We start from the raw sequence: 16,667 nt of genomic DNA on the forward strand, positions 1-16,667 counted from the left end.
TTCTGCTTTCTGTGAGTCTGACCCTTTCAGAGTCTACATATAAAGGAGATGGTGGAGCATTTGATTGTCTGTGTTGAGTTTATTTCTGTTAGCACAATGTCCCCAGGTTCATCTATGCAGTTGCAAGTGGAAGACTTTCTAGTTTTATTAAGACTGAGCAGTAGTCCATGGCAACAGACCACATTCCATCTAGTCACCGACTGATGGACAGTTAGGTAATTCCATACCATCACTGGGCGGGGGGGGGGGGGGGGGGGTCACAGTGAACATGGGAATACGAAAGTTCTCTGATGTACGGGTTTTATATTTCCTTAGATATAAATGCAGAAATGGGATATCTGGATGCATAGTAGGTCTGTCCATTTTGCAGTCACGTGTTGTCGGTAGCATCCCAAGAACTCAGATGGTGGAGGCAGAAGGACTGTGAGTTAGAGCCAGCCTGGGTTACATAGAGACCTTGTCTTGAAAACCCAAAGCTCAAGTTTTAGCTTTTTGAGGACCCTCCATACTGTTTTCCATAGCGGTTTTACTGATTTATACTCTTACCAACAGGAAGGAAAGGCTCCCTTTGCTCCACATTCTTAGCCATATGTCTTGTCTTTATGCTAACAGCTATTCTAGTAAGTATGAGACAATATCTCATGACGGTTCTAACTTCCTTCATGATCAATACGCAGTCATGCATCCTTGGCAGTGGGAGTCTATCCTGAGAAAGACACGGCTAGGTGATTGCAGGACTGTGAGATCATCACAACCCTAGATGGCAGAGTGCCACACCTAGGAGACGCCACACCTAGGTGACAACGTATGTGTCACTGCCCTCAAGCTACACACCAAGCATACTATTGTACTGTACTGTAGGTCTCAACATGATCATAACTATCTAGTAACTGAAACATTTAGACACAGAACGTGAACAGCAAACACACAGTTCCAATGATAAAATGGGGACTGGAGAGATGGCTTAGTGTTAAGGGCACTGGCTGCTCCTCCAAAGGACTTGGGTTTGAGTCCTAGTACCCACATGGGCTTACAACCTTAACTCCAATCCCAGGGGATCTGACACCCCCTTCTGGCCTCCGTGGACATCAGGTACATGTGGTACACAGACAGTCAGGGAAAATACCCACATACGTAAGCTTTAAACGGTGACCCGTAAAGGCCACTTACTGTGAAAGAAACATACAGAACTAAAGTCAGGTAGAAAAAAGTGAGTGTGAAGGGCTGGAATACCACTCCACACCAGCACTCTTCATAAATACAGTATGATGGACATTATGTTGTTCTGCAATAATAAATGTTAGATTACCGTAAGTTTATTTATCAAGTTATTTTTTAACTTGTTTTCATGACGGATCTAGCAATCACTACGAAGACCAGGCTGGCCTCAAACTTAAAAGGGATCCGTTTGCCTCTGCCTCCCAAATGTTGGGATTAAAGGCATGTACTACCACGCCTGGCATCTTTTAACTTGTCTCATGTAATAATACTCAGCTTAAAACACAAACCTGTTTGTACAACTCTACAAAATTACCTTTTTCCTTTCTGTATTTATTCTATAAGCTCACGTTTCTCTTAAAGCTCTGTTGCTAAAAGCTCGGATTCAAACACATAGTCGTCTAGGACAACACAGAACTAGGATGGCCAATGGAACTGTCCTCTAACTCTACATCTGGTCCCACGGAAGGTGTTCAGGGACAATAACATGCCAAGTGGGATCATCTCCTACGATAACTTGGAAGAGTATCTGAAGGGCTTGTCTCGGGCTGAACTCTGACATATGAATAATAAACAAGCCACAGACACCAGGGGCTGGAGAGATGGCTCAGCGGGTAAGAGGCACCAGCTATTCCTGCAGAGGACCCAGGTTCAGTTTCCAGCATCCATGGAGTAGTTCACAATCATCTATAACTCCAGCTTCCAGGGGATCTGATACTCTGTCCTGGCCCCTATGGGCACCTGCACATACAAGATGCATACAAACTCACAAACATACACACATAAAAATAAAAATCTTAAAAATGCATTCAGTATAACTAAAATGTCATTTAGAGCAGTAGTTCTTAACCTTCCTAATGCTGTGATCCTACCCTATAAGACAGTTCCTCATGGTGTGGTGACCCCCTCCCAACCATAAAATTATTTTTGTTGCTACTTCATAACTGTATTTTTGCTACTGTATGAGGGCTGCGGAGATGGCTCAGAGGTTAAGAGCACTGACTGCTCTTCCAGAGGTCCTGAGTTCAATTCCCAGCAACCACATGGTGGCTCACAACCATCTGTAATGAGATCTGGTGCCCTTTTCTGGCCTGCAGTCATACATGCTGTATCATGCTGTATACATAATAAATAAATAAATCTTTAAAAAAAAATCTCAATGATTGTAATTTAGTAGATCAGGTAGGTAATGAAGGGCAGGCAAGGTTGCTCAGAGATTTAAATCAACTGTCACCAAGCTGACATGAGTGGGATTACTGGGATCCACATGGTAAGAAAGAACTGAGTTTTAAAAGTTGCCCTTTGACTTCCACATGCGCACTGTGACATGTACATGTCCACATGCATGTGTTGTGGAATATTAGTTGAAGATGTGTTACATTTGTTTATGTTGTGGAATATTTGTTTAATGATGAAAAATGTGTTGCATTCTTTTATGCTGCATTTGTTTAACTCCATGAAGCTGTGTTACTGTGCCTGTCTAAAACACCTGATGGTCTAATAAAGAACTGAATGGCCAATAACGAGGCAGTAGAGGGATAGGTGGGGCTGGTAGGCAGAGAGAGTAAGTAGAAGGAGAAAAAGGAGGAGGAGGAGGAGCAAAAAAAAGGAGAAGGAGAGAGGACACCATGGGCTAGTCACCCAGCTACACAGCAGATATGGAGTAAGAAGTAAACAAAGGTATATATAATAGAGAAAGGTAAAAGCCCAGAGGCAAAAAAGGTAGATGAGATAATTTAAGTTAAGAAAAACTGACTAGAAACAAGTCAAGCTAAGGCTGGGCATTCATAAGTAAGAGTAAGTCTCCATGTGATTATTTGGGAGCTGGGTGGCAGGCTCCCCAAAAAGCAAAGAGTAAAAAAAGCCAACAACACACATGGCTGGCACACATACTAAATAAATAAATGAATAAACAAACTGAAATTAGTAATGTCTTGAAGCTTGTTCTCCAGAACTGCTTTAAACTTGTCACTTAAGACTCTAAATATGCTACCAGAACTCTTAGACCTGATAAACACCTCAGCATAGCAGCCAGACATGAAATCATCACACGGAAGTCATTGGCTTTTCTGTATACCAATAATGAACTGAGAATGAGATCTGGAAAAGCCTGACTAAAACAGCATGCAACACCAAAGAATAAACCTAACCAAAGAGGTGGGGGACCTCTACAGTGAAAGTCTTAGAACACTGACAAACGAGACTGAAGGTAACTAGAAGGTATGAAGACATCCCAAACTCATGGATTGGCAGAATGTTGTAAACACGCCTTTACTGTTGAAAGTAACTATCCATGCAATCCCCCATCAAAATTACAGTAATATTTGGGGCTGGAGAAGTGGCTCAGAGATTAAGAGCACTGACTGCTCTTCCAGAGGACCCAGGTTCAATTCCCAGCACCCACATGGCAGCTCACAACTGTTTGTAACTCCAAGACCTGATACCCTCACACAGAGATACATGCAGACAAAACACCAATACACATAAAATAATAATAATAATTTTTTTTAACTACTATAGTATTCTGCACAGAACCATGAAAAGAACTCTGAAATTGATATGGAAGCACAAAAGACCTCAAATACCCAAAACAATCTTAAGCAAAAAGAACAATGCTGGAGGCATGTGTCACAGCACCTGACCCCAGACTGTACTCCAGAGCCGGGGTGATAAAACCAGACATGAGCAGGAAAAGACAGGTTGATGAGAGGATGAGAACAGAGGATCCAGAAATAACTCCACAGACAACGAATTTTTGACAAACGTGTCAAACCTTGAAAAAAAGACACCTTCTTCAACAAATGGTGCTCATAAAACTTCATATCCCCACATCAAAGAATAAAAATGGGCTCCTCATCTTTCACTGTACACAGAAATCAATATAAGCCTGGAAGTTGGAAAGTGCTAGAGGAAGATCCAGGAACAACGTCTTCAATTCACGGTCCAGGATTCCAACAGGACAGGAGATAAGCCCAAGAACTATCAGGATGCTTTACATAAAATTAAGCTTCTACACAGCCAAGGATACAACTACTACAGTGAAGACAGAGCCTAGAAATGAAAGCAAGTCTCTGTCAACTATATACCAGACAGGAGATTAATATCTAGAATATATAAAGAACTGCAAAAATTAAACAAAAACAAAAAAACAACAAAATGAGCTAATGAACTGAGTAGAATGTTCTGAAAAAAACTACGAACAGCCAAGAAATATTTGGGAAAGCATTCAATATCCTTAGCCCTCAGGGAAATGTGGATTAAATCTGCTTTGCAACTATCTCACCCCAGTCAGAATGGCTGTCATCATAAACAACTTGGAACCAATTCTGGCAAGCACACAGGGAAGAAGAACACTTAGACACTGGGAGAAGGGGAGAAGAGCAAACTAGTTCAGCCATGAAAGAGAACTACCAAATGATCCAGCTGTACCACTCTTGGACCTGAAGGGATTTAAGCCAACATACCAGACAGACACTTGACACATCCATCTTCACTGCTGAACAGTCCCAGGAAATCAGACAGCCCAGGTGTACAAAAATGTGGTCCACAGACAACAGAATTTCATATAGTCATAAAGAAAATTGAAATTATGACATCCACAAGTAAATGAAAGGAATTAGATGTCATTGTGTTAAGGGAAATAAGCCAGACTCAGAAAGACAAATACTATAATTTTTCTCTTCTATATGAAAGAAACCTACACTCCAAATGTGTGTGTGTGTGTGTGTGTGTGTGCATGTGATGAAACTATAAAGGGAACCATGAGAGGAGAAGAAGAGGGAACTTAAGGAAAGGCAGGAAGAGATGGTAATGGGCTACGGATGACGAGGAAGCAGAAGAAAACTATCTGAGGGAAGGAAGAGAATCTCACACTTCATCTTCCCAAGTACTACATATGAGCTATCATACCTGGTGAGAAATATTTCTAATGTTCCCCAGAAACGAACAAACAAAACCCCAAGATTGCTGCTACTGGGGATGGTCAGGCACAAAGACTGTGAGTGTGAGGCCAGCTTGCCCTATACAATTGAGACTCTGGTTTTAAAACAAAACACCCCATGAGCTGAGATTACATACAGTTCAACATTAGAAAGCAATGTGCTATTAGACTAAACAACAAACAAACAAAACAAAAACAAAAACAAAAAACAAAAAAATTCCTTCAAATACAGAATCCCCCAGCAGAAAGGTAATATTGGGGTTCAAACCCAGGGCTTGTTAAGCAACTGCTCTCCGCTGAGCCACATCCAGCCCCATATTCTCTTTCAAACTTGTTATTCAGCTATGACAAAAGAGAACTGTCTATATTACATTGAAGATTTACTATCATTGATTATGATGGTAACTTCACATCATGACTGATCCTAACCCCTATGTGGGCCACACCAGAAAGCCTGGGTCCTCTTCTGTTTCACTTTCAATAGTTCTATGTAACTTCAGATATCTTTGGAGGTCAAAGAAGGTCAAAGACCTTCCACAGTGCTTTCTGTAGTTTTCTAATCTACTAAATACTTTGTTAGAAATTTAAATGAAGAAAAGGGAAAAAAAAACAACCCGATAAAACCCAACAGGCAAAAAGTGCTCCCTGGAATGCACTTTTTGTTACACATGCATGTGCACGTACGCACGTATACACACACACACACACACACATCCAGTTTATGACCTGTGAGAGCTCACACATCTCATTCTGCCATCTTTTACAATTGTAACTATACTCATTATCCTCTCATCAGCCTTATGCGGTCCACATCCCTGTAAGACCTTATTTACAGCAGGGTGGTATTTGGAGCACACGTAAGTGAATAATGATTTCAAAACCTTAAACACTGACCGAGCAATCTCATTTAAGCACATAAGTGCAAAACTCCTTCATATTCTTTGTTCTGTTCTTATGGTATGGGGATCAAAGTCATGGCCTTGTAAACAAGTACTCTATCAGTAAACTGTAACTCAGGTCCTCCTAGTGATTTTCAGTTTTTTCCCCAAAACAAGTGCTTCTGTTTGTATATTCTGCCTTTCTTTTTCTTTCTTTCTTTTTTTCTTTTGTAAGATTTACTTACTAAAAATATATTTTAATTAGTTCTAATTATGTGGGGGGAGGGGTATGTGCATGTTGAGTGTAGGCACCCATGGAGACCAGAGACACTGAATCCCCTAACAGCTAGTTACATGCAGTTGTGAGCTGTCCAATGAGGGAGCTGGGAACTGAACTTGGGTCCTTTAGAAGAGCAGTATGTCATCTCTCCAGCCCTATGATATTTATTTATTAGTGTGTGCGTGTGTGCGTGTGTGTGTGTGTGTGTGTGTGTGTGTGTGTGTGTGTGTGCGTGTGTGTGTATACACACGTGAGTACTTTGAAGGGTTAGTTTTCTTCTACTACTACTTCTGACAATCATCCCAATTCAGTCGTCAGGCTTTTATGGACCACTTCCGCCCATGGAGCCACCACACTGGCTCATATAGTTTATTTTCTATACATGTACTATGTGCATCAGAATCATCCAGTGTGTTAACAAAAAAAAAAGGCTGGCATCGCCATCCCTAGACCTACTGAATTTAAGAGGGTAGGGGTCCTCATTTTATATTCTTTAGATAAGAACCAGTTGGTCTTACATATACTTAGACATGCTTTTGTATTTCAATCAAGTTAGCTTTTAAGTGGTTTGAGTGTAAGTCACAAATGTATACTTTCATCTCTAATCATCCAGCACAGAAGAGCACTATAAATAATGCTTACTAGCAAATACTTTCTAGAAATGACAAAATGCTATTCATGTAGAGGATGGACTCATAATTCAATGATTATGCAATTTTTGCATTGTGGAATGCAAAAACAGGAAATGTGAAGATGTGCAGGTACTGCTTCTGCAGAACATAGTAAAGCTTAATACAGGTCATGAATACAACCTTGAAGAAGGTGAGTGCCAAAGAAGACCTATCAGTATGTGAATATGCATCATATAATCTCACATAACTCTGCATCTGTCAACCCTTTAATACCTTGTACCTTGCTTAATATAGCACAATTCTATCGACTTCATCTCTCAGAGTCAGTATTAATTGCAGTTTTTAAATACTTAAAAACTATGAATGAGCTGGGTGGTGGTGGCGCACACCTTTAATACCAACACTCAGGAGGCATAGCCAGGTCAATCTCTATGAGTTTGAGGCCAGCCTGGTCTACAGAGTGAGATCCAAGACAGGTACCAAAAACGACACAGAGAAACCCTGTCTCGAAAAAAACAAAACAAACAAACAAAATAATAACAACTTAGCTCAATGGAAAACATCTTGAGAATTACAGTACCACATGAACCACAATTTCTAGGAAGCCAAAGAAGAATTAAAATCTTTGAAAAAAGTACTTGGAAAGAGTAAATTAATTAAACTAAAAGTAAACTTAACTAGGCAAGAAAAACGTAACACTATAACTATATTACTTATTCCAAGATAGACATTTAAGAACCAGCAAGGCTCTGGGTGTCTGTGTAAACATCGTGGATAAAGTCCACCGAGGTGCTTAGTCTCAAAGTACTGAGAGGAGGTTTGGAAACATCACTCCAGCTATTCTACTCAATAAAACCTCAGGACTTCAGTGCAACTTTTCAGTTTTAATTTGCATGTATTGTGACACTTATTGCTTCTCGTTAAAAGATTTTAGTTCTGAGACAGGGTCTCATGTACCCCAGGTTGGCTTCAAACTCAGTACATAGCCAAGGACTGCCTCCAATTCCAGATCTTCTTGCCTCTTGCCTCTGAGTGCTGGGATTACAGGAATGGACCATCCTACTCACAGGGTCTTGCTATGTTGCCTTGCCTGGACAGAAACTCACTATGTAGACCAGGGTGGCCTTGAACTCATAAAGACCCACCTGGCCCAATGCCTCTGAATACTGGGAACAAAGTTATTAGCCACCACTCCATTTTAGCCACTTTTTTTTTTTTAAGCCAACCCAAGTTTACACATAGACAGATAAGAATAAACTCACATTAACAGTCTATAGGTCGTTCCTGAAAGCGCCTAAGATGAGAATCCACCGCATAGATCCTCAAACCTGAAGCTACAAGCACCTAGGCTTGAGTCTAGTCTGGCAGAGCTTGTTCCGTCTTTATATTCTGCGGTAACACCTACATTATCCTCAGTGCAACAAGTGGCAGTAACTCCTGTTCAATCCTAACTGCAATTACAGAAATCACATTAAAATACTGTCTTATGAAAAGAAAAAAAATTGGACTTTCTTGAAGACAAAATGTCCAAGTAAGCCACAACAGAAGTACTCTTAGATAAAAGATAAAAACGGCCAAGTTATCTGAACCATACTTGCTTTTGTCCCAACTGAATGTCACTACAATTTTAGCTAGCTATATGCAGTAAGTCTACAGGAAAGAATTCATGCTCTCTGCCAACACACACATCAGTGTATTTCTAAGGTAGAGGTATACACGCCTCCAATCAAAGCCATGTGTAAAGTGACTACTTACCCACGGTATACCAACTAGCGTCTGTCAACTTGCTGATAATAGCTTCCTGGAAGGATCCATCAGATGTCCTTGTTTCAACAATAGCTCCGACCTAAAACATGAAACTCAAATTGTCTTAAAGATTTAAACACACAGACCGAACCATTCCCATCAACTACATGAGTAGAAAACTTTTGATAAATGCATAAGCTAGAATAAGGGAGAATTCTCAGTTGGGATGCTCATATCTTCATTATGTAATCTGAGCCCCAAAGTTCTTCAGCATAAGCAAGGGACTTGATGCTTGTATTTTACAAACTGAAAAGATAATTTACAGAGTCTAGGATTCAAATCCTGATTAAAAATCTTACTTCAGAGTTTGTTCACTACATTGTATTATCTCCAATAAGCTTAGCTGTAACAAATGTCAAACCATAAGACAACAAAAATACTTTGTTTTCTTTCACCAAAATATTGAGTATGGAATTCAGTACTTATATTTATATAATTATATTTAGAAACCTTTTAGATAAAGGTTCAGCTAGAGAGAGAGAGAGAGAGAGGAATGTACCAGTTAGCCTTCTCTCAACTTCCAGACCATTGTATATCAGATATGAACCAAAGTGGTACTTCGATATAACAAAGGTTTACTACATAAACAAATGGTCAGAAATGGATGGAAAACACAACATAGCTATTCATTAAATTGAATAATAAAACAAATACAGTTTATCTGATGAATCGGAAGAAAAGTTTATGATATTTGGCACGACGTCGCAGGCATCATCTTAAATACTGCAACAATGTAAAAAAAAAAAAATAACAAGGAATATATTCAAGCTGAGTAGGCAGCACACAACCACAGGTAGATCTCTGTAAGTTCAAGTCCAGCCTGGTCTACATACTGAGCACCAGGCTAACCAGGGCTAAATAGTGAGACTCTGTCTCAAAACAAACAACAAGCAAGCAAGCTATATGTACATATGCATGTATGTATTCAGTCCATGAACTCAAACCTGTAAAAGGCAAGTGAAGCCAGGCAGTGGTGGTGCACACCTTTAATCCCAGCACTTGGGAAGCAGAGCCAGGCGGATCTCTATGAGTTCGAGGCCAGCCTGGTCTACAGAGCGAGATTCAGGACAGGTAAACCAAAACTACACAGAGAAACCTGTCTTGAAAAACAAAAACAAAAACAAAACAAAAAAAAGGCAAGTGAAAGCACATCCTAAAATATGTATGAAACCACTCTGTCAGCCAAGCACAGTGGTGTACAACTGTAATCCCAGCATTTAGGAGGCAGAGGTCTGTGCTACAGAGTGTTAGGGCAGCCTGGGCTCTGAGACCATCTGAAAAACCAAACGAGAAACAAAACAAAACAAAATAAAGAAATAAATTATCCAGCAATGTCTGATGTTCTTCAAAGATACAATCATTGCAATATCTGAATTTACACTATGGTATCATTTGTATTTTGTTTTCTGATTCAACGTTTCTATAAAAGCGTAAGTGTATGAACAAATGAAAAGTCTGATCGATTATGGCATTTGCCTGTGGTTCACTAGTTTCGATTCCGAACTGTTGGACATACGTACTCGTAAAGGCCCCTTTACTTGGTCATCTTGCACCAACTGTGTTGTGTTATCCTGTTTCAGCAATACCTGGAAAACAAAACAATCTGCAAGTTACTTTTTAAGCAATGCCTCTGTAGTAACACTGCAGATGCCTCCTTAATACCCTGTAGTTACCTCTGGCCTAACAGTTATTACAGTGTCTTGTATTTATGTTTATTTCCTTTCTCATTAACTATGAGCTCCTTGAGGGCTGGAGCCCTTGTTCATTACTATTCCCCTTGTAGTTAGCAAGTCAGTGCATATTATAGCCATTTAATAACTGCTTGCCAAATGAACAAACCATAGATTTATAATCCCGTGATACTATAAAAATGTAAAACTGCTTCTAGTGCATTTTACCAAGTCATAAAAGGTTTTGATTGTCACAAAATATTTTTAAAACCCTTCAATTTTTATTGCCTACTTAAAAACAGAGCTCTCATGGTCCTTAAGCCTTATGAGGCTGGGGCTGGTGTTGCATGCCTTTAATTACAGTACTTGGGAGGCAGAGAGGCAGGCAGATCTCTGTGAATTTGAAGCTAGCCTTGTCTACATATCGAGTTCTGGGACAGCCAAAGTTACACAGAAAGACCATGTCTCAAAAAACAAACAAACAAACAAACCTCTTACGATATTAGAAGGGATTCAGTTATGAACAAGCATCCCTTTCCAATGTTCTTGGCTCTTCATGTCTACCAAACGTACAGGGAAACGTCACAGCAGAGCAATTCCCCAAGTAATTCAAATTCCGAGTAGCAAGTGTATTATGCGTTGTCCTAAACAACCACTGTATTATTTTAGATCAACAACTTTGAGCCACAATAATTTTTTTAAAGGTTAAAACTGTCAAAGATTCTCAAATACTCAGTGGTGCAATTTTATAGTTTACACAGTAAAAGGCTGTATGAAATGAAGAAGAAACGAAGGTCAAATGGCATCCTAACAATTAAGTATCCCTAGCAGATCTACAGCTGGGCCTGTGACTGCATGAGTCGCATTCCCTGCGACCAAGGACTCCTAAATCGTAATTGTATTTGAAAAGTTAGGCTTGGTGAAACTACTCTCAGAGGTTTTCACCAAGGAGCTGTAAAATACAGTCCTGAGAATCTCCATCTTGAGCAAGTCCCTAAAAGGGGCTAATGCTCCTGATCTGAGAACCACAACTGGAGAATCAATGTTCTAGCTAATTCATTTGTTCATTCATTTAATCACTCACACATTTAACAAACTCCGAGTGGCCACAAGATATGAAGCACTACTGTTAAGAATCAAGAGTAGAAACTCTAAAATGTCTTCTCCTTCTCATGGTATTTAACTCTGGTAAGAAAACAGATATGTAACTGAATAAGGCATATAACAAGCTATAATACATGATACAATAACAGTAAAAATAATGCTATGACAGTTACAACAAAATATGGAAGCCAATAGAAAATATTTGGGGGCTGGAGAGATGGCTCAGAGGTTAACAGCACCGGCTGCTCTTCCAGGGGTCCTGAGTTCAATTCCCAGCACCCACATGGTGGCTCACAACCATCTTCTAATAATGAGATTTGGTGCCCTCCTCTGGCATGCAGTCAAACACTGTATACATAGTAAATAAATCAATCTTTAAAAAAGAAAATACTTGAGCCGGGCGGTGGTGGTGCACGCCTTTAATCCCAGCACTCGGAAGGCAGAGCCAGGCGGATCTCTGTGAGTTCGAGGCCAGCCTGGGCTACCAAGTGAGTTCCAGGAAAGGCGCAAAGCTACACAGAGAAACCCTGTCTCCAAAAAAAAAACCAAAAAAAAAAAAAAAGAAAATACTTGAAATGTTAGCAAGGACTTCCTTCAATAATATTTTATGGTTCTATACTGTTAAAAAACATTTATATCCACAAAGCTATTCTTGTATTTCCATTAGAAGGGTATTCAAATCAACAGACTTAAGATGTGGCTCAGGTGGTAAAGGTATCGTGGCATGAGTAAGGCTGTGAGTTCTAGCCTTAGCATCATAAAAACCAGGTGTGGTAGCTTATGCCTCTAATTCTTTAGGGTGGAAGCAAGAAGATCAAGTTCAAAGTCATTCTCAGATACTTAGAGAGTTTGAAGTCATTTGGGGCTATAAGAGACCCCATCTCAAAAAATAGAAAAAAAAAGGAACTATAGATTGGAAAATTTTCTACAGAAAAACAAACTATGTTAACAGATTTCTGAAAAGTTGTAGATATTTATCCACCTGTCCTTTTCCGTATTTCCTTCTATATTTCTAAATTCCATACAGGAATACACTAACTTTCTTTGTCTGGTCTTAAAAATGAACCTCTTGGCCAGGCATAGTGGAAGCAAAGGCAAGATGATCACCAGAAACTGTCTGAAAAAGCCACAGACAGACAGACAGACACACACACACACACACACCCTCAACTCCCAGAATCATTTTTAGTGTAATCTTGAAAACATAATCTGACTGCATTGTTCTTTCTAATCACTGAAACTGCCACTATCTGATGCAGAAAAGGGAGCGACCAAATAATAACAGCACGAGCACATTTCCACTGACAGGACCAAGCCACGTCACACAAGCATCACGCCTCGGTGTTTGGATATTCTGGAATCATTTCTCAGGTTGAGTTCTTTATTTTTCAATTCTTAATATACCTTGTAAGTTTAGTATACAATGGTGCTTGCTCATAGCACTGATTCACTAGAAAGAGCGATAAAGCACAATCTCTTCAATGTCCTCAAAGAGACTGCCGCATGACAGGAGTGACCCTGGTTACTGCCTAGCTTTCCGTCGAGTGCAGCCCACCAAATAAACCTGTTTGTGTTCTGAAAGTCTGCAGCACCTTACCTTGACTTTCACCAGCCTCTTCACAGTCTTGATCTTCGCCTCACAGAAGGCCCCTCGGTACTTGGCACTGACGTCAGTTCCCACTGTCAGGTAGGCAGGCTCGTCGGCCGCCTGAGGAAAGAAGGTAAAGGCTGCACATCACTGCTGTTCTCCCCGACCCCAACCTCCAACAGCATCAGAAGGGCTACATTTCAAGTCATCGGAACATTAAAATTACTGGCCTAATAGCAGTGATAATTTGGGAAATACTCCTAAAGCAAACACCTTATTAACACTACTTCATTTTATAACTCATTTCCTGATGCTGTAAAATGTTTGAAAGTTGCAACTGGAAACTACCAGTAGAAAAAAATGATTTTTTTTTCAATACAACATGTTTAAGAAATTCTACAATTTAATAATAGGAAACAGAAAGATAAGAAAAAACAGCAGGAATGCATTTATATTAAAAGTCTCATAAATTTTATTAATTTTGGGCCTCCAGGTAATTCTGTTTCCTAGTTTAAAACAAAATATTGCTATAAAATTAATATTAACAAATACATAATTAAACATTTAATGAAACAGCTTTATAAAGGCAACATCTTTTGCTTGCTTTGGGCTTTTGAGACAAGGTGCAGGCTGTCTCAGGCTCCTAAACTCTAGGACAGGCCAGGGCCACCAAGCCTGGCTGAGGCAGTCTCTTTTGATACAGTGTATCTCTACAGAGAAGAGAGCAAGCAAACTCGTTCAGAAAATGCACTGGCCAGAGGTTGCATCTGAAAGGCTTAAGTCTATTCAACTGATGAAAGTATTTATAAACTGATAGCTAAAGACTGTAGCCAGATCTAGTCTGCAACATTAATCTTCTCGGTATATTTAAAAGGAAATTTTATTAAGAAATGCCCACTTACAAAAAACTGGTCATGATCAGAGTTATACACTGAAATATGTGAGAAAATTCCATTTACAATTCATATTAATCTTGACAGTAAGAGATGACTGCTATCTCAGGCTGTCATTTTACCTATTTCAAAAGCTGTATGTATTCATACAATTCAATTCAGCACTACAAGTGCAAAGATCTCAATGTATACTTTAGCTAAATATTTTTAAGAAACAATTTTTCATTTTCTAAAGTAATATTAAAGGAGGTTCCGCCACTCCAAAATAAGAGAACAAGAGGAAGTTTGAGAATTTCATTAAGAAATACACTTAAACAGAGTCAGGTATGCGGTGCATGACTGTCAGCACAGCCATCGGAGAGAGGCAGGAGGATCTTGAGTTCCTGGCCCATCCGAGCCAGAGGATATTGTCGCCAATAACCAAAACAAACACTACATATTTACTGTGTTATATACATATACACGCACATACCAAAACAGTCAGTACAGCATAGATCATGTACTTTGAAACGTCAGTCCACTTAAAAAGAATAGAAACCGAAGAGGAATACTTTTTGGCAAGTAAGTATCTGATCAGAAACACATAGAATCCTAATGCTAGGAAAGCTTCCTTTCCCTTTAAAAGGCAGACATCGACCTTTGTAAGACTAGGAAGCTTCAAAACAACTATACACGGAATGCATGCTTTAAGATATATACTATGAAGACTGAACTAATCAACCTAAACACTGCCATCACCTTAGTTTACTTGATCCCAAGAAGAAATACCCAGAACTATCTCCCTTACTCAAGCTACGCGTCATTTCTGTTAGAAAATGGCACTGGCAGTGGAAAGGGGGAAGTGTGTTCGGTTTTTTTTTGTTTGCTTGTTTTTTAAAGAAAACAAGAGCAAAACAAAAAGCCTTCAAAAAACCAAGGTAGGTCAAAAGCTTTACTAGCTTTACTTCTAGAAGGTACTGCCAACACAGGAAGTGTTTATAAATCGAAAGGCTGCACCGACCTTTCCAAAGTGCTAACTGCTAAAGAGAGAACTGAACTGCCTGCATTTTTACACACACACACACACACACACAAACACATAACCCATTCACACGTTATTTTCCTGAAAGTGCTGCTTAGTAGAGAAACCAATTTGGAGTAACAAAAAAAGCTGCCATTCCACGACAGCCACTTCGCGACTGGCATCGTCCAGGGCACCAGGCTGGGAAGAGTTGGCTCCCCTTACCTTCATCTTGACTGGTGACCTGTGGGGTTCCAGCTTCCACGAGTTCTCTTCCCGGGCGCTGGAGCCAAAGCAGGGTTTGAAAGAGAGGCAGAGGATCAGTCCAAGGCGGGGTGCGACCGGGAAAGAAAGTAAACAAATGCGGGCGGGGAGGGGCTGAGCACGGCGGCCCGGGAGCAGACCCCCGTCGGGGCGACCACAGCGCAGCGGGCAGTGAGCAGAACCCCCAGGCGCGCCAAAGGGCAGCGCGTCCCGCCCCTGCACCACCGGACAGCCCACCGCGCCCCCCGCCTCGCCGGCTACTGGGAGCCCTGCGCCCCGGCCTCGCGGGTCCGCGCCCCGCCGGGCCCCGACTCTAGCGCGCGCCCCGCCTCCGCCGCTCGGCCCCCCTTGGCCCGCCCCGGCCCGGCCCGCGGCGGCGGCGGCGGCGGCGGCGGCGGCGGCAACGGAGTGTCACGGCGCCATTGCTCTCCTGCCTCCGCTCTGCACCATGTCAGGAAGGAGAAGCGCTCCTTCACCCGGGGGGCAGAGGCGGCGGCCTGCGGCGGCGGCCGGGCGCGGGGGGGACCCGGCGGGGGAGGCGCGGGGCGGGGAGGCGGCCGGACAGGGTGTGGGAGGGGAGCGAGCCGCACCGCCGCAGCGGCCGCCTCCTCCCGCGCCCGCCTCAACTTTTTGTAGAGCCCGGAGAGGCGCGGGTCCCCGCCGAGGACACGCAGCGGAGTTGGGGGCCGGCTCCCCCCCCCCCCCCCGCCGGCAGCCCGCGCCTCCTGAGCAAACTTAGCGGCGCGGTCAGCCCCACAGCCATTTTTCCCGGGGAGGCGACCGAGGCGGTCGTGCCCGCAGTTGCCGCCTCGGGCTCCCGATCCCGATCGCTGCCCGGCACCCCCGGGCACGGCCCGCTCTGCATCCCCCTCCCCGCCTGCGGAGCTCCCAACTGCACCGGGACCCCATCGCCGCAGCAGCTGCTCCCGCCGCTTCGCCCATTCAGCGGCCCCCGCTGCCCCGCTGCCTACCCACCTACTGCGGGCGCAGCGCGCTGTCAGCTCGCCAGCCTGCCGCCTCACTGACCGCCGTGGGCCCCCGTCCGGGAAGCACCGCTCCCGGCCGCAGCGGCAGTTCCTGCGCCGGGTTCCCCACTCGCCCCGATTTACTGCCACAATCCACCAAATAACAAGCTGTTGAGCAGACTCGCTTCTACACGAACTCCTATTGGCTGCTCATGACGCCGAATAGCTTCGGATTGGAGCGCGCTGTCTGCCTTTCTCATTGGATGTAGCTGTGAAACTTCCATGATTGGTGCGGAAAACAGCAGGTAGGACAGCGTCCACTTCTGATTGGCTGGGTCCGGAGACCCACGTTATTGGAGGACAGGGGATTGAGTAAGAGAGCCCGGCAGAGTGATTGGAAGAGCCGACTCCGGATGTGCTTGACTGAGC

At 42.4% G+C, this 16,667-nt stretch overlaps 1 protein-coding gene across 1 annotated transcript in view; it reads right to left on the reverse strand.

Annotated features, from left to right (window-relative positions):
* Arid4a (AT-rich interaction domain 4A) overlaps positions 1-16,442 on the reverse strand; it is a 71,765-nt gene extending 55,323 nt beyond the window's left edge. The window contains exons 1-5 of the mRNA XM_052739646.1: positions 16,249-16,442; positions 15,235-15,292; positions 13,126-13,236; positions 10,275-10,340; positions 8,704-8,794 (exon numbers count right to left, since the gene is read on the reverse strand). Of these exons, the coding sequence (XP_052595606.1) occupies positions 8,704-8,794; positions 10,275-10,340; positions 13,126-13,236; positions 15,235-15,240 (274 nt within the window). The 5' untranslated portion in view covers positions 15,241-15,292; positions 16,249-16,442. The remainder of the gene's footprint in view (positions 1-8,703; positions 8,795-10,274; positions 10,341-13,125; positions 13,237-15,234; positions 15,293-16,248) is intronic.
* Positions 16,443-16,667: the final 225 nt, after the last annotated feature.

The sequence above is a fragment of the Peromyscus californicus genome, unplaced genomic scaffold (genome assembly GCF_007827085.1).
Source record: "Peromyscus californicus insignis strain IS unplaced genomic scaffold, ASM782708v3 Scaffold_15__1_contigs__length_86483966, whole genome shotgun sequence".
In the NCBI taxonomy this organism is placed as follows: Eukaryota; Metazoa; Chordata; class Mammalia; order Rodentia; family Cricetidae; genus Peromyscus; species Peromyscus californicus.